The sequence below is a fragment of the Rhineura floridana genome, chromosome 17, assembly GCF_030035675.1.
Source record: "Rhineura floridana isolate rRhiFlo1 chromosome 17, rRhiFlo1.hap2, whole genome shotgun sequence".
In the NCBI taxonomy this organism is placed as follows: Eukaryota; Metazoa; Chordata; class Lepidosauria; order Squamata; family Rhineuridae; genus Rhineura; species Rhineura floridana.
Window position 1 is genome coordinate 13,256,101 of NC_084496.1, and position 24,361 is coordinate 13,280,461.

The 24,361-nt window shown below is 43.0% G+C and overlaps 1 protein-coding gene across 1 annotated transcript in view; it reads right to left on the bottom strand.

Moving 5' to 3' along the window:
• The window catches only part of SMG1 (SMG1 nonsense mediated mRNA decay associated PI3K related kinase), a 90,426-nt gene extending 76,111 nt beyond the window's left edge, over positions 1–14,315 (bottom strand). Inside the window, exon 1 of the mRNA XM_061599121.1 lies at positions 13,843–14,315. Coding sequence (XP_061455105.1) covers positions 13,843–13,940 — 98 coding nt within the window. The 5' untranslated portion in view covers positions 13,941–14,315. The remainder of the gene's footprint in view (positions 1–13,842) is intronic.
• Between the last annotated feature and the right edge of the window lie 10,046 nt (positions 14,316–24,361).

Below are 24,361 nucleotides of genomic sequence, written 5' to 3' on the forward strand. Positions count from 1 at the left end.
ATTTATTTAATTTATTAAAGTGTCAACTAAAAGTGTTAACAAGGACACAGCAAAAGCACTGGGTACAAAGAGCTAACTCAGTGCAGTAAATCCCGTAAATCTTAAGAGGTCAGCAGCTGAATTCTAGGAATTATAAACCTGTAGAAATGTTTCAGCTCTTCCCTAGCAGGAAAACCTTCAAAGTCAAATTATTAACATGAAAAAAACAGAAAGAGAAAAATCATCAACCTCATTATTGAGAAGGGAGGCTCAAATATTACCCAGCTATACAAGATGCATTTCCATATAAAAAGCCTTTTAAAAGCTGAACTTAGATCTCTCATGACAAAATGCACACATCTAGTACACTACCTATAAAAGCAGTGAAATGCACATGTGTGACTTACACACCTCTCCCCTACATGGAAACACTTTCAACATTTGACCTATAAAGCTGTCCAGTGTTTGATATCAAAGGTACCTCAGCTCCTCATACCCTCCTCCTATTATAAGTACTGCCATGGTTCAGTGGATAGGGTCTTATGTTCTCATCTAAGACAGCAGTGCTTTCAAGATCGTATTTCCAGGATTAATCTTAAAAATACAAGCTTCCTAACAAATGATTATACAAGTGCAACATTTTACTAAACTTTCACCTGCTTAAGTATTTAATAACTGACACTAGTGTGCATCAGATTCAGATGAATTCCAAACAAAAGGAGGCTGCTTCAGACAGACTGAGGGCTTTGTCCATGCCAAAGCAGGATCTCTCTGAAGCACCCCGAACTAAAGCAGGGACTTCCAAACGGATTCAGGGATTAAGATTTTTTTTAAAAAAAACCCACTGTAGACAGCGTATTTACAGAAACAGAAATGTTTTTCCCCAAGCTTGCCAGAAAAGGAAAACGCCAGGTGAGTAGAAAGTGGAGAGAGAGCTCTTTTGTGACTGATAGGTCTAGTTCCTAACTACAGGGAACTCTTATCAGGGTCTCCAAATACAGCGTTTTTACAAAGGGATATTGAAGTAATGTATGGCCTTGTTCTTAGCTGTTCTGTGCACTTTGTTGTTTCTGCTCATTGTGCTTGCTTAGAAGATGCTGGGCATTCAAGTCCTTCTGCCCGTTACAAGCTCACATATCCACTTCTGTCTAATCAGGTTTGCACTTGGCACCAAAAATCACAGAAAATGAGCAAAACACAAACCCAAAACTGTTTTTCTTGATCATCATAACTCCCTAGCCCGTGCAACCATCCTTCTGAAATTTGGCAGGTTATTTTCTTAGGGGCACCTCTAAAATCTATGCCATTTGCATAATAAAATTGTTGTCCCCAAGCTGTAGGGAGGAAAGAGAATCCCTTTCACTTCTGCCCCCACCCAATCAACCTTAAAACCCCTGGACCTATCTGTCAGCAATTTGGCAGGTTTCTTACAGTGCCTTGCAAAAGTAATCAGACCCCAATGCTCTCATATTACTGAATTACAAATGGTACATTGAAATTTCGTTCTATACGATACTTTATTTTGAAACACTGAAACTCAAAATCAATTATAGTAAGGTGACATTGGTTTTATGTTGGGAAATCACTGAAACTCAAAATCAATTATAGTAAGGTGACATTGGTTTTATGTTGGGAAATGTTAGAAACAAAGAACTGAAACATGTTGCTTGAATAAGTATTCAACCCCCACACATTAATATTTGGTAGAGCCACCTTTCACTGCAATAACAGCTTGAAGTCTTTTGGGGTAGGTATGTACCAGCTTTGCACACAGTGTCAGAGGGATTTTGGCTCATTCTTCTTGGCAGATTTGCTCCAGGTTGTTCAGGTTGGTTGGACGTCGCTTGTGGACCGCAATGTTCAAAGAGAGCCACAGATTTGCAATGGGATTGAGATCAGGACTTTGACTCGGCCACTGTAGGACAGTCACCTTTTTGTTCTTCAGCTACTCCAATGTTGCTTTGGCTTTCTGCTTGGGATCATTGTCCTGCTAAAAAGTGAATTTCCTCCAAGTTTCAGTTTTTTAGTGGACTGAAGCAGGTTCTCTTGCAGTATTTCCCTGTATTTGCTCCATCCATTCTTCCTTCGATTTTAACAAGATGCCCAGTCCCTGCTGCTGAGAAGCATCCCCACAGCATGATGCTGCCACCACCATACTTCACTGTAGGGATGGTGTGTCTTGTGGCATGGGTAATGTTAGGTTTGTGCCACACATAGCGCTTTGAGTTTTGGCCAAAAAGCTCTATCTTGGTCTCATCTGACCACAAAACCTTTTCCCACTTTGTAGCTGGGGCACTCTCATGATTTCTGGCAAACTCCAGACAGGCTTTCAGATGGTACTTTTTGAGTAATGGCTTCTTCCTCGCCACCCTCCCATACAGTCCAGTGTTATGCAGAGCTCTTGATAGGGTTGACTGGTGCACCATTACTCCACTCCCAGCCACTGAACTCTGTAGCTCCTTCAAAGTGATTGTTGGCCTCTCTGTGGCTTCTCTCACAAGTCTCCTTCTTGTTCGAGCTCTGACTTTTGAGGGACAGCCTTTTCTTGGCAGTGCTTGGGTGGTGTGATGAAGCTTCCACTTCCCAATTATTGATTCAACTGTGCTCACTGGGATATCCAAACACTTGGGATATTATTTTGTACCCTTTCCTAATATATGCATGTGTATTACATTATCTCTCACTTCTGTAGAATGCTCTTTGGTCTTCATTTTCCTTCAGATCCACAGCCTGACCAATGATCTTTCAAAAGTGGGGGTTTTATCCTGACAATGTGACAGCATCTTTAATGGTTCACAGGTGGAGGCCAATGGCAAGGTAATTGTGTCCTCGACAGGGCAATTTCTTTCATCTGTGTAAACTGGGAGCTTCCACAGCACAAGGGTTGAATACTTATGCAAACAACATGTTTCAGTTTTTTATGTTTCTTACAAACATTTCCCAACATAAAACCAATGTCACCTGACAATAATTGATTTTTAGTTTCAGTGTTTCAAACTAAAATATTATACAGAATGAAATTACAATGTACCATTTGTAATTCAGTAATATGAGAGCATACCATTGGTCAGGGGTCTGATTACTTTTGCAAGGCACTGTATCTAGGGGAGCCTCTATGAATGATGCCATTTTCATACAAAATGCTCATAGAACAATATGGGGCATTAGGTGGATCCTTTTTTAATCATCCCAAAACTGTAAAGGCTGCCCTTGATGTTTGACAGGATTCATACTCTTAGATGGGGTTACCTCTGAGGAGCTTTCATGGAGGATAAGGGTATCAGAAGCTACTAGCCACAATAGCTATCCTCTGCCTCCACAGTCAAAGGCAGCATGCTTCTGAATACCAGTTGCTGGAAACTGCAGGAGAGGAGAGTGCTCTTGTGCTCAGGTCCTGCTTGCGGGTTTCCCACAGGCATCTAGTTGCTCACTGTGAGACCAGGATGCTAGACTAGATGGGCCATTTGGTCTAATCCATCAGGATCTTCTTATGTTCATGCCTGCATATTTCATCCAGTTTTGATTCAGCTTCTGACCACAAGCCAAACTGGATAGTCTCCAAATTGCTTCAGATTTGGTCTGTTTTCCAAATGCCAAACCCAAGAGCCAAACTGAATCCTGTCGTTGGTGGAGACCCCTAATTGGTATAAAAGAACTCAAGCAGCTTCTCAATTTTATTAAAACTGTGTATTTGTTGGAACTCTTTTGTTAGGGACAAATCCCAAAGCAACATATCTCAGCTCACCCCACAAACTCATTTCGCTATGATAAGAAACTCAAGACATTACAAATTTGCTAGTCTTTAAATGCCACAAGACTCTTTGTTCATAATAAAATCTACAACCATGTCCATTTCACATTAGTAATGTCCTACAACAACCTCAGAGGTGGGGGACTTCCGGGAAGGGTGACTTCGCTTGTGCCTGCTTTTGAGACGGGCTCCCGCCTCAAAAGAAGCTTATTCAGATATAAATCAGTCAGAACATTTTTTTTTTGACTGATGAAATTTCTCCCGGGCAGGGAGAAATGTAGAGATCAACCTCAAAAGCCTGTTTTTGTTGGGAGGACTGGATTTCATTAATTTATGAGAAAAGGTCCAGCCAGCAATGCCGGACGGACTTCCGAACAAGCTCTATCTGATTAATGCGATACGTTTATCTTTTCTTCAAAGAGAAAACGGACTAACAGGCAAGCACCCTTCTTTCTATTATTTTTTTTACTTGGTTTAAATTGTTGCAGCAAAAAGAGATTTGTCAAATGAATCAGCTTTAAAGAACTTCTGGGTGAGCTATAACTCTTCTCTGTTATTCACGAAATTAACAGCTTATCTCTGTTTCTATTGCAAAAAGCTGTCCTGGAAGTGCATTCTAAAGATATAAACAGAAGAGGGATTTCTATTCCGAGGAACATTATATTGTCTGGGACTATTCTCTTTTTGGTCTATTTTATTTTGACGAATCTGCTTCTTCACGACGCCACTAACTGTTTTGATGCTGGGAACTAAATTTGTTTTGTATTCTTGAACATAGAGAGATAAGGCAGGCTGCTCTGTTTATACTGTGATGTCATCAAGCCTGGAATATTAACCCAATTGTTGCTGAAATAAGAAGTGGTTCTTCTTTATTTTTGTTTTGTTTTCGTGGTTTTAAAAATGGCAATCAAGAAAGTGGCTGAGAATCTGGAAGTAATTATGTTTCAGAAAATAATGGACGAGATTGAGATAATGAAACAAACCCTGCGACAGGGCAGTAAGGAGCTGAAAATTGAACTGAGCAAAATGACGCAGGAGCTTAAAGAAATAGGGGATCCTGTGAGAGAGGAGAATGAGATCAGAGATGAGAAAAGAAAAAATAAAGGGAAGATACAAGCCCTGGAGATTGGAACAAATGTGGAATTGGAAAAAGATCTGGAGTTTATGGATATTAGAAATAAAATCTACTGTTTGGAATTTAACGTTATCTCTGAAGAAATTAATGAAGATATTAGAGATAAAGTTATCAATGGCTTGGATAATCTTCTGGACTGGAATGACGTGATGGAGCTTGATATAGAGAAAATCTATGGAATTAACTGCAGCCATGTGACAATGGAAAAACTCTCAAGAGATGAGCCAGTGCATTTTGTAAAAAAGAAGAACAGAGATATGACTTTACAACAATATTTCAGCAACTTATTCAGAATTGATGGCAAGAAAATATTTGGGATAGAGGAAATTCCCATCAGACTCTTATTATATGACTATGGTTATGACAGCAAGATTATTATGGAATACTGATAATGGAAGATTGGACACTGAAATTACTGGACTTAACAGGACTATTGAAGATGGAAGATGGAATTAATATGGATAATGGAATAATGGCTATTGAAATTATTGGACCTAACAGATTTTGATGAGATGGATTAATCGATATGTTTATTTGGACTATGGTTATGACAATAAGATTATTATTATTATTAACGAGATGGATTAATCGACATGTTTATTTGGAGAAAAATTGATAGATATATTTCTTAAAGAATTGAAACCTCTCTTTGACTTTTTGTGGAAAGAATAAAGTAATGTTTATGAGATTTGATGATTAATTAAGATAACTACTGGAGGAAAGTGATTTTATAATATAATTTAAGAGACAGGATTGTTATATATTGTAGACCTATAACTGATTTGATCTGCGACAAATGGGAAGTCAACATTTTATTTTTTTGTTTAATCATTTTTGTTTTGTTTTGTTTTTTGTCTTTGAATGTTTTATGATTTTGTTTTGTATGTTTTATGAAAAATTGAATAAAAATTATTGTAAAAAAAAACAACAACCTCAGAGGTGGGCACAACATGCATGCTTATCTACTTCACCATATTCCTTTATATGTGTTCAACCAGTCAAGGATGGTCTTACAAGGCCTTTTTGGGGGGGGGGGGGAGGCTGCAGCAAGAGTGAAGAATTTCCAGAATTGGGGTGGGGGAATTGCCTTGCACAAGCTGAAGTCCTTCCTGCTCATAGAAGACACCTTTGAAGACAACCCAATGTGTGTCTGTGAGACAGAGTTAGAAGTACATCACATGTACACCTTAACACCCAACGCATTCAGTTACTACGAAACTTTATGTAATGTTCTTGGTTTTTTAAAAAAAGAACACAAACTTCTCAGTTTCAGGAGTATTTTTGAACTTTTTTGCATCACAAAATCCCCAGTGCTACAAATGACCCTTAAAGAGCTTTAGAACAAGTATTCAAGGCAACTAAAATGACAGCCATACATGAAGGGATAGCACTCAATTCCCTGGGTTTGTTTCTCACAACACAGTAAAATGAATAATGACATATGTCATCTTATTCAATGATTTTCTGCCCCACTTTGTTAGCTGCCACTTGCAGGTGTGTGGAAAAGGGGAGGTCAACAAGGCACACCTAGGAGGACATGCAATTGTGCCCATCGAGTGGAACAGACTTCCACTCATACAATCGAACTTCCCCTTCCTCTCCATTCCCATGATGCCCCCCACACACACACACACACATCCTTCCAAATCTATTTTGAGGGGTTCAGAGTCTGCTGGGGAAAGGAGAACTCCCATTTCTTTCACCATTTTGCTTAAGACGCAGAACAGGCTGGAAAAAAGAGGTGACAATACAAGGTTGATATTTCCAGTAATGTCTACTCACAGTGAATATTTCTCACACTCTTTGCCATCAAATGAACTGAACCACCATAAAACTGATTTTTCCCTCCATCTACACTCAAGATTTGGTTTGTCACCTTAGTCCAATACACTAATCTGATACTTTATTCTTTCTTCATTGTTTACATGATAAAATTATTTTTTTATTTATGATTGTGTTTATATCCCACCTTTCCTCCAAGGGGCTCAAGGTGGTGTACTCCTCCTGATTTTATCCTAACAACCCTGTGAGGTAGGTCAGGCTGAGATACAGTAGGGCCCCGCTTTCTGCTGATGCAGCAGCTTTCAATCAGGGGAAATTCCCCGTTTTAAAGCCAATTTTGCAGTTTTGCGGCATTTTCGCACGACGCGGCCCATTATACTCAATGGGTTCAGCTTTACAGCGATTTCCGCTTTACGGCGGGGGCCTGGTTCATAACCCACCGTATAGGCGGGGCCCTACTGTAGCGAGTGGCCCAAGGTCACCCAGTGAGCTTCATGGCCAAGCAGGGGATTTGAACCCTGGTCTCCCAGGTCCCAATCCAACACTCTCACCACTACACCACAATTACATGGTGCCCTCCAGGTGTTTTGAACTACATTTCCCATCATTCCTTATCATTAACCTTTCTGGAGCTTATGGGTGTTGTAATCTACAACATCTGGAGGCCACCATGCTGGCTACCCCTTTTACAGGCATACAGCACCCTTACTGTAGAAACACAGTAAGAGCAAAAACAAAACCAATACCACCCATAGCAGTTTTGTGGAAAATGAAAAGTAACATTTGTCACAACATGACTAGAGCAAAGAAAGATCATTTTTCCTTTTTACATGCACTCTTCTATGCTTTTAACCCACCCATAACAGTATAGCAAGATTCATATCATTATTCAAGATAGGCCCAGGTGACTGTCTTTGTTTTAAAACAAAAAGAGAGAAGAGCATCACCAAGAAAAGTATAATCTCAAACTGGTGCAGGATGGAGAATTTATTCAGAAGTATAAAATTTGTGAAACATTTTGGACAAATGTCTTCTTCAGGAGCAGTCACTATATGATCTCTTGAGAACATAAACTTTGAGAATAATCATCTGAAGAAGCAGAACATGCAACTATTACCCTTGAAAATGGCATGTTTATTAAGAACTGGCACAAGTTTGCCTTTTTCCCTTCATAAAGTAACAAAATTCAGTTTTAAGTGTTGATATGATGTAGAGCAAGGCATGACTGTTTCTAAATGAAGTATATGTCTACCCTACAAGACGTCACACCAACAGATGATCCACAAAGATACTAAAAGGGAAGGCCACAGTTTGAGTGGGGGCTGGCTTTGTCTCTCTAGGTTTACTATCAAAACATAAAAGGGAAAAGGATTTTTAAGGAGAAAATTAATTTTACTATTCTACCAAAAAATAGTAAGCTCAAAGAAAAATAAAGCTATAAATAAGGTTTATCCAGCATAGCCACCATACGGATAGGGGTTATCTATGGAACAAGTAGAAGGGCTTTCCTAACAAATATTGAACTCACTGTATTTGTATTCACAAAAGAAGAGGAAAACCTTATGTAGAGCTAAAGGCACACAACTGAATTTACTAGATGGAAGAGGCTTGCCTGAAGCTTCTGACAAAGAGAAGGAAGGAACGGGGAACATCAGAAGGCACAAAGATGTGTAACGGGGCACAAAGGGGGTAAAGGAGTAAGAGCAAGTTACTATCGGGATGAAAGCCAAGAAAACAGACAGAGAAATAATGAAGAAGCAGGATTACCCTACTCAGGTTCACTAATTTAAATGTGTCTAGTAGAGCTTGGATGGATACAATCCTAGGTTTGGGGTCTGAACAAACGGTACAAGGAACACTATTACAAAGGCTACCCTCTTTTTCCTTTTCCTTTTTTTTTAAACTGCTCCTATGCCTTTGACAGCAGCTTGACAATTAGGAACTTAGAAGGTGAAGCTTTCCCCATTACTTCATCCTAAATAAAACTCCAACTTCATAACCTATGCCAGGCTATTAAAGAACAGAGCTGGCATAAAGGCAGCAACTTTAATGTTCCTGGAAAAGGCTGGAATTTAGCCACAGGTCAACCACTGCAAAAATGTATCTTCTTGTTTATAAGACCACTAACACATATGGTAGTGTTGGACTACGACCTGGGAGACCAGGGGTCGAATCCCCACACAGCCATGAAGCTCACTGGGTGACCTTGGGCCAGTCACTGCCTCTCAGCCTCAGAGGAGGGCAATGGTAAACCACCTCTGAATACTGCTTACCATGAAAAACCTATTAATAGGGTTGCCATAAGTCAGAATCAACTTGAAGGCAGTCCATTTCCATTTTTTTCACTCTTCACAACATAATCCAAAGTCCCTTCCATCCACTGAGACTCACCATATCAAGTGGAGTATCTCTCTCTTGAGCAGAACCTAAGAGGCTGCTTATGTCAGACCACTTGTTTACCTTAAAGACGTTAAGGCCTGGAACAAACTAGGTTGGGCAGGGGGGGGATTCTCTTTCCGCAACAACTTGAATTTTCAGGAACACAAAACTCTATGAAATTTTCTTTTAGAATGAGTCAAATACTTTAACTCATCCTATACCTGCTGTCCTTTCAACCTGTTCCCTCTTTTGTGGTCAAACCTCAAAGACTACATGCACTGCTACTAAACCAAGGCGTTTATACTTTTGAGACTGCAAGTCTGTGTACACGTTCCCAGAATTAAGCACCACTAAAAAGAGTGGGTTTTACTATGGAGTAAACATGCCTAGGATTGCTCTATAAATTTCATATATATGCCAGAGTACAGTTTTATATGTTATGTCATAAATGATGTATTTTGCACTGTTAAAGCAGTAAACCATGTTTGATAAGAAAGTACTGCACAAATATTTGAATTCTTCCCAAGATTTTTTTCCCTCCCATGGCCTCAACAGTTCTAGAATTTTTACATCTCTATTCCATATAGCTAGAAATTCATTTTTTCTAGAATGTTTACACATTATTCCACATAGCTCATTTTCAGCACCTCTCCATGATTTCAGCAATCTGCTTTTCCTTGGGACCCTACCTAGCAACATCAGGGATTGAACCAGAGACTTTCCACATGCAAAGAATAGCCCTCTAACACTGAGCTATGATCATTCCCCTATATGTACTTAGTTTGGATAGCAAATGTCTAAGAAAAACTTTGTAATGCGTCTGTTGCCATGAATGACCTGCATTTACAATACATTTAAACTGGAGCTCTGTGTATCTTAACAATATCATTTATGTGTCTGAAGGGATGAAGTGGTTTTGAGACCACAATTATTTCAAGCTTGATGCCAGCATTCATTTTCAGTTACATTAGTGATTTTCTAAAATGCAAATATGACACTGATGTAATTTTATTTATATAGTGCCAGCAGTTTAACTCTCATCATTAATTTATAGCTTCACTCTTTCTAATCAAAAAGATTAGCAGCATTCTTTTTAACACTGCTGTTGCCTTTACAAACAAACCTCTCTCTGTTGTGGTTTAATAATAATAGTGCTGTGTTGTGGTTTAGCAGTTATAGTGCTGATTTTAAGAGCAATCTCAAATCCTGCACAATAAACAATAACAGATTTCCACAATTTTAGACCGTTTTCATGAAAAGAAGTTATGTTCTTTAGAGCAATCCTTTGCATGCTTACTCTACTGAACTCAGTGAAACCTGCAAATACTCATGCACAGGATTGTGCTGCAAATACACTATAGGTTGGAACACTGTTCTTCAACCATGGATCCCCAGATGCTGTTGGACTACAACTCCCATCATCCCTGGCCACTGGCCAAGCTGGCTGTACTCTAACATCTGGGGACCCAAGATTGAAGAACACTGGCTTAGGAAGTTATGTGTTATCCTAGAGATTTGTGTTGTATGGAATGATTTGACTGAAGGAATTCAATCCCATCTTCCTCTATTTGCAGGTGTGAGGAACCTTTGGCCCTCCAAATGTTGCTATACTCCAACTCCCATCAGTCCCTTCAAGCATGGCCAATGAAGGCATTATGGAAGTTGTACTGCAGCAACATCTGGAGGGTCAAAGGTTCCCCATATGTGCTCTATCATATATGAAGACATAACATGGCTACAAATATCTGTTCACTTTCAGGATAGAAGGACCCTAAATCTGAAATGAAATTATTTGAGAAATACATACAAGGCTTCACAAATAATTTCTGGAATCTACAACAAAGCTCAAAACAACTGCCATGATCTAAACCCTACACCACCAGTTCCATGTGCGCAAGAAGGATTTGGGCTTGTGTTGGCCAAATTGTGTCACCCACACTGCTTGGCAAGCCACTTTTGAAATAGAGTGAACTTAGAAAAGCAGTTTGCAATATGGTTTGAGGGTCTCATCTTTCAAGTCAGAAATCCCACTGGCTATGCCCCAAACCTCTGGGCATGAATATCTAAAGCACCTCTTTAGGTGCATAGCTAAAGCACCAGCCAAAATAGTTCTGCACGTTCTTCAACCCATAGCAGTTTGATTTAGATTTACAATGAACTCCATCCCAAAAGCGTTATCTACTTTCACATTTTAAATTTCATTTACATTTCCAATTTATTCAGCATACACACTTCTCCACACCTCATTCTATCCCAATAACCCTGTTAAGGGCGGTTCAGATAAGACAGAAACTGGCCAAATTGAGCTTCATGGCTGAGTGGCGATTTGAACAGAGCCTCTCTGGTTCTAGTCCAACAACACTAAATAAATGCTATTAGGCAACCAAGAGTATCCAGTTTTTTTTAAAAAAAAACTAGTTCCATGTATTTAAAGAGGCTGAGTTTCTTTTAGCACCAACCCAACATGCCACACAGCAAATCACTTTTGAAACTGAGGGGACTTTCATAAGCAGACTGTGGTATGATACAGGGTTTGCTCTTCTTAGAAGTCAAAAACCATGCTGGTCATGACCAAGTAGTTCCTTGGATCCCAAGTGGCACAGTGGTTAGAGTGCTGGACTAGGAGACCAGGGTTAAAATCCCCACTCAGGCATGAAGCTCACTGGGTGACCTTGGGCCAGCCAACAGTTTCTCATCCTAACCTACCACACTGGGTTGTTGTGAGAATAAAGAGGAAGAGAATCATGTACACCACCATGAGCTTCTTGGAGGAAAGGTACAATATAAATGTAATAAAAAATATATATTTACAACTTATTTGCCCTGTATGGAGATATCCAGTACTTTCTCCCAATACAGTTGACAAGCAAAACTGAACTATTATTTGTACACACATGACAATATTGAACTAATACAATTTACAGAACCAACTTATAATCATTGATATACATGACATTCCAAATTCATGTCTTTAACATTTATACAAACAATATCTATAAATGTCTACTCAAAAGTAAGTCCTACAATTCAACAGAACTTACTCGCAAATAAGCGTGAAAGTGAACTGAAGCCTACAAGACCAACATAGAACCTCTATCCCACCATGTGTTTCAAGTAAAAAAATATATAAAGGGTACATGAGAACAAATTATGACAATTGTAAAACAAATAAAAATCAGAAATCCAAACGATTGATTTGAAATACTTTTCAATACAAAATCTAACAGCATCTTAAGCATTCTAAAAATCTCACATTTAAGAGTTTATAGAGTTTCAAACACTTTCTTTTCAATTACTTGCATTATGAACTAGACACTAAATTTGTGGGCCACTCACAGATCCTTGACATCACCATAAGCCACCTGGCCTTCCTTCCTTCTAGAAAGTATCAACAAGTTACCATCTAGACAACAAAGTTGCAATTCGAAAGCCTTGTGAAATTAACCCAGTGGATCAAGACAAATTTAATTCAAAACCCATCTATCCTTGGAGAAGCACTGCAGTAACAGAGGGTGGGAATGTATCTGGAGATAGTTCTCAAGGCAAGGAATTAGGAAGCTGTGGCCCTCCAGATGTTGCTGAATTCCAACTCTCATCAACTCCAGCCAACATGGCCAATGGCCAGGAATAATTGGAGTTGGAGTCCAGCAACATCTGGAAGGCCACAGATTCCCTATTTCAACATAGAATCTCCAGCTGCATATATAAGTATTTCATACTTCCCAAAACACAGCCCTGTTAATCTACTGCAGTGAGGGGTGAGTGGGCAAAGAATCTTATGGACTGACATTTTGTTATGGCATCACCTTTTGCAGAGTCCCCTTCATACATATTATCCTCAAGGGGCAAGGAGAAATATATGTATATATAAATTATTATGCACATTCACAGAAACACATCAGGATGGGAAGATAGGCAAGGCCAGCCTAGTTCAACCTCCTAAAAAGCTCTCCCTTTAATCTCCCCCTCTCTCAATTCTCTCCCCTATACCAACCTCCTATAAAAATGTACTCTCCACATGCATCCCACCACCACAATCCTCTTCTCCCACTCCAAAAGAAACGGGCCTAAAAATTAGGAAAACCCCACCGTGCAGGGGTATGATGGTTCCAGCCTGTGTTTTTCCATACACACACTCGCAGAGTGAGAGAGAGAGAGTGAAAGCAAACTTCCCCGTACACACACGTACCCGGAACCAATCTCTCCAGATAGGCCCTGCTATTGGGGACACACACACGGAATAATTAAAAAAGCGGGTATAAAGAAAAAAGTGGGCTCACACCCAAATACATCCCTTCTAAACCTAGCCCACCTCAACAGTCAAGCCCACCCCTGGCCTCAAAAAGCCCAAGAATAGGGTGGCGAAAGCACCGCCGCGACCCCGCTCTCTCTCTTCCTTCCTCGTAGGCCGCAAGGGAGCGGGGCATTGCAAGGGCTTTCCCCGAAGCCCCGTGTCATGCCTCGCTCCTCCTCTTCCTCCTCGCCTCTCCGACGAGCCCCACCATGGGCTGAAGCGGCGCGCCAGCCCCACGAGCCCTGCCCGCTTCTTCCGCGCTAGGCCGCAGGGGCGGCGGGGGAGCCCGCTGTGGTGGTGTGGCGCCTATAAAGAGGGCAACTTTTATTATTATTATTTCTAGCCCACCCCTATTAAAGGCTGCCAGTTCTCTCTCTCTCTCCAGGGCCTGCCTCGCCGCCGCCTCCTTCCTCCCGCAGGTTGGAGGAAGAGACCCACCGCCACGCTGCCAGCCCCTAGGCCGCGCCGCCGCCCCATTACACCCACCCACACATAGCCCCGCAGCCCTCGCCCCGTTCCCACCTGGGTTGCCAGTCATTCCAGCTCCGCGGGTGATAGTGCTGCCTGATGCCGGAGGAAGAAGCGCCGCTCAGCCGAGACCCCGGGGCTCTGCGGCTCATTACCTTGCCCGAGACGGCATGGCCGGCCGGGGAAGCGGCGCGGGTTGAGGTGGTGGTAGGGGCGGCGTCGGTGTCAGGGAGGGGAAAGGGGAGATGGCGGGGAGGGGGGCCGCAGCAATAATAATAATAATAACAACAATAAGAGGGGCAGCAATGATAATGAAGGCCAGGGAATGAGCGGCTACTGCGGCTCGGGCGGGTGGCTTCTCCTCAGGCGGTGGCGCGCGCTGCTCCTGCTATCTCACACGGAAGGGGGGAGAGGAGGAGGGAGGAAGAGGAGAAGGAGGCGGCAACGAGAGCGACGGCGGCCCCGCCTGCTCTTGCTTAGAAGTGCTGCTGCGGTGGCGGCGGCTTGCTTCGAGCAGGCTGAGGCAAGAGCGCGCAGCATGCCGGGAATGCAGGCCAGAGAGACTGATGTGACCGCCTGCCGCGGAGCATCATGGGGTGGCCGCGGCTCTGGCCAAGTGAAAGAGAGGGGGAGAATAGGGCTTCTTGTTCCCCGCTCGACTTTCCCTCAGTGGCGGTGCCCCCGCGGCGACCCTCTCCCCGAGGAATGCCAACAAACAAACGGGAAGCATATAAGTTGGCAGTTGCTTGCCGCTAAGGAGGGTCGCTAGATGTTATGGCGCCCTGCGTGGTGGTTGTGGGTCTGGCACTGTCTCTGAGCCTGTGCAGAGAGCCGCCTCAAGAATGCAAACGAACAAGGGGGGGGACATATACACTGGCAGTTGCTTGCTGCTAAGGAGGGTTCCCAGATGTTATGGCGCCCTGCGTGGTGGTTGTGGGTCTGGTACTGTGGCCACATTCACAGCGTTCATTTATTACACTATTATTTCACTTTAAATAGTCATGGCTTCCCCCACGAGATCCTGGGAAGTGTATTTTGTGAAGGGTTCTGAGAATTGTTAGAAGACCCCTATTCTCCTCACAGTCACTTCTTCCCAGAGAACCCTGATAATTGTAGCTCGGTGAGGGAAACGGGTCTCCTAACAATTCTCCGAACTCTTCACAAACTACACTTCCCAGGATTCTTTAGGGAAACTATGACTGTTTAAAGTGGAACAATAGTTGAATAAATGTATGCTGTAAATGGGGTCGGTCTCTCTCTGAGCATGTGCAGAGAGCCACCTTAAGAATTCAAACAAACAAATGGGCATACAAACTGGCAGTCGCTTGCTGCTAAGGAGGGTCACTAGATGTTATGGCACCCTGCACAGTTGTGGGTTTGGCACTGTCTCTCTCACTTTCTCTGAGCATGTGCAGAGAGCCATTTCAAGACACTTGTCCCTCCCCTTTCCTCAAAGGCACATTTGTTTTTTCTTCTGTACAAAAAAAAGTAGGGAAGAAGGAGTGGCAGTTGCTGCTGTAGAGGGTTGCCAAATACTGTGTTAAAAAAATATGGTTCATTGTGTTGGACGAGTTGTTATGTGCCTTCAATTCGATTACAACTTATGGCGACCCTATGAATCAGTGACCTCCAATAGCATCTTTCATAAACCACCCTGTTCAGCTCTTGTAAGTTCAGGGCTGTGGCTTCCTTTATGGAATCAATCCATCTCTTGTTTGGCCTTCCTCTTTTCCTACTCCCTTCTGTTTTCCCCAACATTATTATCTTTTCTAGTGAATCATGGCTTCTCATGATGTGTCCAAAGTATGATAACCTCAGTTTCATCATTTGAGGGGGATATAAATTGGCAGTTGCTTACTGCTAAAGAAGAGTTGCCAGATACTGTGTTCAGAAATGACGGCAACCTGAGTGGTGGTGGAGAGCATCTCTTTCTCTCTGAACATGTTCAGACATCTGTCTCAAGACATCTGCCCCTCTCCTTAATGGCACGCTTTGTTTTTCCTTCTGTGGTGCCCGATGAGAGATACAAAAAAAGGTGGAATGGTAGTTGCTGCTAAGGAGAGTTGCCAAATACTGTGTTCAGAAATCATGGTGCCTTCAGTTGGATGTCTCTGGGCATGTGTGGAATGCCACCTCAAGACACTCCACCACCTCCATCTCTTCAAAGGGGTGCAGTTTGGTTGGTTGGTTTTTCTTTCTGTGGTGCCTGATGAGGGTTGCCTCTAAGGAGGGTTGCCAGAGAGTGTGTTCAAAAACCGTGTGTTTTGTAAACTGCTGAGATGCCTTTACTTTCATGCAGTAAAAAAAAAATTATTCAAAAATGGTGCTTTGAGCATGTGGAGAGTGCCGCCTCATAAAAAAAAAAAGCCCTGCTGGATCAGATCAAAGGCCTATATCATTCCGTATCCTGCTTCCCACAATGGCCAACCAGATGCTTCTGGGAAGCCCACAAGCAGGATGTAAAAATGGAAATGGACTGCCTTCAAGTTGATCTGACTTATGGCTACCCTATAAATAGGGATTTCATGGTAAGCGGTATTCAGAGGGTATGGGGAGGCTAGACCTCCCCAGCTGGCTAGGGCCTGCTCAGCTTGCCACAGCTGCACAAAACCAGCCCCTGCCTTGTCCGCAACTGCCAGCTGGGGGGCAACTGGGCTCCTTGGGACTATCCAGCTTCCCCACGGCTGCACAGGTGGCAGGGCACGTAACCCGTGAGCCACTCACTGTGGGGTGATCGTTAGCTGGCCCTTGACACCCAGGAGACAAGAGCAGGGATTTGAACTCACTGACTCTGGACTCCCAGCCAGGCTCTCCTCCCCACTGTGCTATACCAGCAAGGAGGGTACTAACTTCCACTTCCCTCAGGGGCGTAGCTTCGTTTTTTTTCTTTCTTTCCGATGCCTGATAAGGGAGACCAAAGGGGGAAAGATTTTTTTTTAAAAATTACAATTCTTTAGGTGGTTTTCCAAAGATTATGGCAACTGGAGCAGCGTGTGTCTGAACATGTGTAAAGCATTGCCTTAAGATTCCCCCCCCCACCTGGCATGTAGCACATTTTCCTTGAACTTCCCAGCACCTCTCAGGGATAAGAACCAAAAGGGAAAAAAGGCTATTGCTGGGTGGCCAAATTTCTATGTTCAAAAATGATGGTACTGTACTTTGATTTGGGTGTTCTCTAAAGACACACAAAGAGAAAGAGAGAGGAACATGGGTGGCAAAGTGTTTTCCTTTCAGTATTCTGATGAGAAATATCAACATACCATAAGGGGGGGGAAATGAGCCAATGTTGCTCAAGAAGACTGGTCCACTTTTTGTGTTTGGAATTCTGGCACCTTGAACAGATGGCTCTGAGCATGTGGAGAGTGCCATCTCAACAGACCAACCGTACATTTCTTCAGGGATATAGCATTGCGTTTTCCTTCTGGTATTCTGAGGAGAAATATAAATATAATCAGAATAGAATTGACCAGTGCTGCTAGAGAAGAACAGGCTGCTTTCTGTGTTGAAAATTCTGGCCCTTCAAGGAGGATGTCTCTGAACATATGAAATTATTCCCATCCTTCCTAACTTTGTTCACAGCGTCCACAGTTCTTCAGTATACAGACATACTTGCAACCTCAGCCTATGCGTCTTTATTCTGATGCAAATCTCACTGAGTTCAATTCAATACCCCTAGTGTTAATGTATATACAATTGCAGCCTAATTTCGTATTGAACGTGCAGTAGGGCAAACTGATTTTTCTAAGGGAGCACACTTGGAGAATTTGGTCTTTATTTATTGAGCTGAAATAATTTATTCTTTTTTATTACTATAAATCAACATTTTTTATTTTAAATTGCTGTTTTAATAATAGGATTGTCAACTCACAAAGGCGAGGGAAGTAAAAGTTGGATGAAACTCCTAATCTTTGTAGTTGTTACATGAGATTTCCCCCAACCCACCATGTAGTCACACCTTCCCATACCCATGCATCACACTGTAAAAATCACAATGGCATCTCAAGAATGCATTGTCATAGTAGTTCTTACAGCAACCTTGCAAAATCAGCCAGTATTATTCTCCAAATGTTACATGTTAAACTGAGAGCATGGCGCTTTGCATAAAATCAAGGGTGAGACTCCACTCCTGTACTCACTTATTCAGTGAGACGTACTTAGGCTGCAATCCAATACATGTCTACTCAGAAGTAGGCTCCACTGGATTCAATGGGACTTACTCCCAGGTAAGTGTGTATTGGATTGCAGCCTTAGACATGTATAGGATTGCAGTGCACTTGGGTTTTGCTTAAGGCAAGATCTGAATAGAGAACTTGCCATATAAAATATTCCCTCTTTCAAACGGCTATTTAAAAAACATTGGGATCCTGGTGAAGATAACACCTCAATCAGTTGGATCACTCAAAATAATTTTAATTGACTAATAAAAATGTGCTCATAAACAGATTTTTATACATAAAATCATATTAAATACTAGTACTTTTTAAAAAAAGAACTATAAATGGATAGTGAGCCTGTGTGAGGAAGAAAAGGGAGATGCCTCTTCTAAAATGATGCCTGCTACAACACATAAAATCTAATCTAAAAATCAAAGGAAGTAGGTTTTTTTCTTTAGAATTACATTGGGGTTTTCCCCATTTGCAAATTCGTGCAGCTTGAATCAATCAGTGAATTAAAATATGACTCGTGAACTAGGACCACATCACACATATATTTATTCCACTTTAAACAGTTGTGGCTTCCCCCAAAGAATCCTGGGATGTGTAGCTTGTGAAGGGTGCTGAGAGTTGTTAGGAGACTCCAGTCTCCCTCACAGAGCTACAATTATCAGAGTTTCCTGGGAAGAGGGACTGACTGTTAACCACTTGGAGAATTCAGCTCTGTGAAAATAGGAGTCTGCTCTCAGCACCCATCACAAACTACACTTCCCAGGATTCTTTGAGGGAAGCCACGACTGTTCAAAGTGGAATAAGTATTTGGTGTGAGTGTGGCCTAACATTTCTTTAGCTGGGTGACAGCCCTACTAGTTTTGTGTACAGTCCTCCTGTGCATCCTTTCACCTCTGGGATCCTTCCCTGGAGCTCCCCTACTCATGTTCAAAGTTTCTGCGCCCAAAGTGTGCAAGACATCGCCCTGCACCACATGAACTGTCATGTGCCTTGTGCCTGGTGCATGCAGGATTTATAGCTTCCACCACTTCCAGAATGCCCCAGTGTCAACATGGGCATAGCCGGAGAAAGGAAGCCCAGGATTCCTGGACTGGACCCACCCATTGTTTCCTATGGCCGTGGCCTCCTTCACTATCCTTTTCATTGGTGTAGCATCTGCCTTGTTAGGGCATGGTTGTCATCGGGGGTGGTGGTTCTGGTGCCAGGTATGCTCCCCCCCCAGCATGTCCCCTCTCTGTCCCCATTTTTGGGGCAATCTGCCATGCGGATTGACAATGGAATAACTTCTCCCCACTGGGCTGTCTGTGGGCAGTTAGGTTTCCGGCAGTGGGAGGGAGTTTCTACCTATGTGGGCTCCCCTCTGTCGGGGGGGGGGGGAATGATTCCACAATATCCAAACTCCCTCCAATCTGGTGAATCCAAGTTTGAATTGCATAATAAATGCTAAATGGATGAGAGTATACATGCTGGTGGAGATATGTCTCCTTGACAACAGTTTGAATAATTTGGAGCCAAGATGTTTGCACTTGCAGAAAATGTAGCACAATACATTGACCACTTCCCCAGGGGAAAAACAATAGTGCCCTTTAAGTATAGCAATGATGGAAACAATAACACTTCCTTTACAAGGAAGAAGTCTATAAACCAAAGCTATGATAACATATTGCTATATCAGTACACTTGTTGTTACTCTATTTTTGGATGCACTTAGAAAAGGTCACAACCTGCCTTCGTGTCATGGGACGTCTCGTTAAGGTCATACTTATCTGAATATCTGGATATTTAATTCAAATATTTCTAAGCCACCGTGCAAGATAAGAACCTTGGCAAGGCTGCTGACCTTAAAAGGAACAGACGAAGCTGGGCCTTTGGTCAATCTAGCTCAGTGTTGTTTAGCCTGCCCCTGACTGACCGCAGCTCTACATGGTTTCAGGTAAAGCCTCTCTGCCAGTCCTAACTGAAGATGCTGAGGCTTGAACCCGAGACCCTCCGCATGCAAAGCACACACTCTGCCAGTAACTATGGCCCTTCCCTACAGGGTCCGTTTATTACATATATATAATGCCAGCGGACAGGGCAGAGCTATGTGAATTCCTGATTCTGCACAAGACAGGTCCCAGTTCAGCAGAGAGCAAGAGTGCAGCAGCCAGTGCTGTGCAAGCAAAGCAAGGCTGAAATGCATTTACAAACATTTTAATGCTTGCTGAGGAATCTTTCGCTTTTCTGAGCCTGTGACTCTCTTCATGGGCTCCAGGTTCCTCTCTAAGCCCAGTTCAATGTGCTTCCTGTCTAGGGATGGGAAACCTTTTTCAGCCCAAGGGCTGCATTCCCGTCCGGGCAGCAGCCTTCCAAGCGGCACATGCCCGTGGTGGGCTGGGCCAAAGGCCAAAGTGGAAAGAGCAACACATGTAAGTTTTACTTTTGTACAGTAGGTAGATTCTGCACGCACTTACGCACCGCTCTCTAGCCTCCCCGCCAGGCAAGCAAGAGGGATTATCACATTACTGTTGGAAGTGGGACAAGAGCAACTCCTGTTCTGGCTGTTGTTTATGTTCCAGAAGGGAGATAGAGTTAGGGTCCTCCAGAGGGATAGGCTTGATTACCTTTACCTGTGATGCTCTGACTGACTCGTCTTAAGGGAAGCTTACCTGTCCCTCCTCCTTCCGCCCTTTCCTCTCTTCTCCAACTGTCGGGAGAGAGGAGACACCTTTGCCTCTGCTCTCTCTCTCTCCTAGCCATGAGGGCAACTCCCAAGCCTGGGCGTTGCTCCTCCAACTGAGTTAGTTAGTTAGTCAGAACTAGGTAAGCCTTTCTATCTACTATGTATTTCTATAAATAAAGTAGCTTTTCTTATTTTTCTAAGTCTTACGTCTCAGTGATCTCAGTGCAGGGTAAAAGCCTGCTTTCTTAGGTAAACGCACACACTAGCACACACGCATTTCAGACTGCTGTTGTTCTCTGCTTAACCAATTTACACAACAACAATTACAGGCAGAATAAAACATTGGGGCTGTGAGGGGTATGGCTCTAGAGGGGGGTGGTGGCCTGGGGAGAGTTCTGAGGGTCAGGCAGAGAGGCCTGGAGGGCCACATTTGACTTCCGGCCTTGAGGTTCTCCACCCCGATCTACACATCGAAAGCAAGGTATTTATGCCTCTTGCAACATGATCTCCTCTTCCCACTTATTTAAGGCATCTGTATACCACCTTTCAAGTTAGCAAATGCCTCGGTTTGTTCAGATACATGTAAAACAAATCTAAATACAAGAATAAAGCTCCATAATTAAAAGATAAAGCATTAAAATGGCCGTTTTTTAAAAAGAGAAAAATCAGAGCAATAAAACCGGCAGAATCAGTAAGAGATCACCAGATTTAAACCAGTCTAAGTGACTTGTTGAAAGGCCTGGGCATTTTTTTAAAAAAGGTCTTCCTCTGGCTCCCACAGTGATCTGTTTTCAGTAATGGGTCACATTTGGAGAAGGGCCATAGCTCAATGGTAGAGCATTTGCCCTGCATGCAGAAGGCCCTAAGTTTCCATCTCTTGGCAACTCCAGATAGGACTGGGAGAAAGCCCTGTCTGAACCCTGGAGAGGCACTGCCATACAGGGTAGACAACTGGGATCAAGAAGGATCAATGGTCCGACCCGACATAAGGCAGCTTCCTATGTTTCTAATGGGTGAGCCTCCCCAGGGAGTGCATCACACATAGAGGGCTCCATGAGTTACGTGGCCTACTGAATCATCAACCACCTAACTTCAGAAGGCAAGTGGACTTGGAGAATGACCCCTGAGGACCAACGCCATAGGCAGGCTCATGTTAGAGAAGGCATCTAGTTGCATGTCCAGACAGGATGGGAAAATATTTTTTTCAGCCCAAAGGCCACATTGCCTTGCAGGCAACCTTTGAGGGGGGCACATGTCAGTCAAGGGCAGGGCCAGAGGCAAAAGTGGACGGGGCAATGGATCCAAGATTTTCCTTTGTGCAGTAGACTAGTTTCTACACAAACACACCCCTCTCTATCCTCTAGACCCCTCAGAGAGATACAATTTTCAGAGTGGTTGAACAATCAATCTCTCTTCCCAGGGAGCTCTGCAAATTGCAGCACTGTGGTCTCTTAATAACTCTAAGTGAACAACCGTTCCCACATTCTAAATTCAATAGCGTCAGTTCAGGAGAGAACAGTTAGAATGCACTGAGAGAAATCCAGGTGTTTCTGGTTTGAAGACAGCAGTTGGATTTCATGATAACGGACATGAGGAAATACAAAACACTTTTTTTTGGCAGAGGTTTTGATTGAGAAAACCAGTCACCCGTTCACCTTTGACATTAAATAAATGCAGTTAGCGATGCTCAGTGTAGCACTGCTTTGGCAGGAAGCAGTCAGATATAGATGACCACTCCTGCTTTCCCCAATTTTAAGAGGCAAAACGTGTGTTAGATCTCTGCAACCAGAAGGCCAAATGTTTCTTTAGACCAAGTTCAACTTCTCACTGAGGTGGCTAGACTGTGTGTGCTGCACCACTTCAGACATGGACTCAGTAACCTATTAGAATTCTTTGAGAGTGTCAACAAGCATATAGATAGAGGTGATCCAGTGGACATAGTGTACTTAGACTTTCAAAAAGCGTTTGACAAGGTACCTCACCAAAGACTTCTGAGGAAGCTTAGCAGTCATGGAATAAGAGGAGAGGTCCTCTTGTGGATAAGGAATTGGTTAAGAAGCAGAAAGCAGAGAGTAGGAATAAATGGACAGTTCTCCCAATGGAGGGCTGTAGAAAGTGGAGTCCCTCAAGGATCAGTATTGGGACCTGTACTTTTCAACTTGTTCATTAATGACCTAGAATTAGGAGTGAGCAGTGAAGTGGCCATGTTTGCTGATGACACTAAATTGTTCAGGGTTGTTAAAACAAAAAGGGATTGCGAAGAACTCCAAAAAGACCTCTCCAAACTGAGTGAATGGGCAGAAAAATGGCAAATGCAATTCAGTATAAGCAAGTGTAAAATTATGCATATTGGAGCAAAAAATCTTAATTTCACATATAAGCTCATGGGGTCTGAACTGGCAGTGACCGACCAGGAGAGAAACCTCGGGGTTGTAGTGGACAGCACAATGAAAATGTCGACCCAGTGCGGCAGCTGTGAAAAAGGCAAATTCCATGCTAGCGATAATTAGGAAAGGTATTGAAAATAAAACAGCCGATATCATAATGCCGTTGTATAAATCTATGGTGCGGCCACATTTGGAATATTGTGTACAGTTCTGGTCACCTCATCTCAAAAAGGATATTATAGAGTTGGAAAAGGTTCAGAAGAGGGCAACCAGGATGATCAAGGGGATGGAGCGACTCCCTTACGAGGAAAGGTTGCAGCATGGGGCTTTTTAGTTTAGAGAAAAGGTGGGTCAGAGGAGACATGATAGAAGTGTATAAAATTATGCATGGCATTGAGAAAGTGGATAGAGAAAAGTTCTCCCTCTCTCATAATACTAGAACTCGTGGACATTCAAAGAAGCTGAATGTTGGAAGATTCAGGACAGACAAAAGGAAGTACTTCTTTACTCAGCGCATAGTTAAACTATGGAATTTGCTCCCACAAGATGCAGTAATGGCCACCAGCTTGGATGGCTTTAAAAGAAGATTAGACAAATTCATGGAGAACAGGGCTATCAATGGCTACTAGCCATGATGGCTGTGCTGTGCCACCCTAGTCAGAGGCAGCATGCTTCTGAAAACCAGTTGCCAGAAGCCTCAGGAGGGGAGAGTGTCCTTGCACTCGGGTTCTGCTTGCGGGCTTCCCCCGGGCACCTGGTTGGCCACTGTGAGAACAGGATGCTGGACTAGATGGGCCACCGGCCTGATCCAGCAGGCTCTTCTTATGTTCTTATGTTCTTATGACAGGAGGCTCACATGATAGAATACCCTCCACACCAAACCAGTCCCTCCAGCCTTACTCTTATCCTCAGCCTTCTTGTCAAAGGAGGTTTTCCCATTAGGGCAAATGGGGCAGTGCTCCACCAACCTCTGTTTGCCCTTAGCCAGCCCTCCACTTGCATCCAGTCCAAGGGTGGCACTGCTTATCAGCATCCCCCTAAGGCTCTGTGTTGCCCTTATAGAACTCTTCAGGGAGGATGGGGACAAAACTAGAATTTAGTTGGCTTTCCCTGCCATTGGCTCTGGCTCCGCCTACTGTTGGCCTCCTGCCTTACACCTTACCAGTCCCAGTGAGCACCAGCCACCACTGCATCTCGCTGTGCCTCTATCAAAAAAGAGAACTTACAGAAAATAATATGTAGTTCCTGCAGTTACCAGCAGATGGCTAGATTTCCCCACAGATACATAAAACGTAGACAGCAAACCCTGGAGGTTTCTGTCTTATGAACATACATACAGGGCAGCTCTCACATTTGCC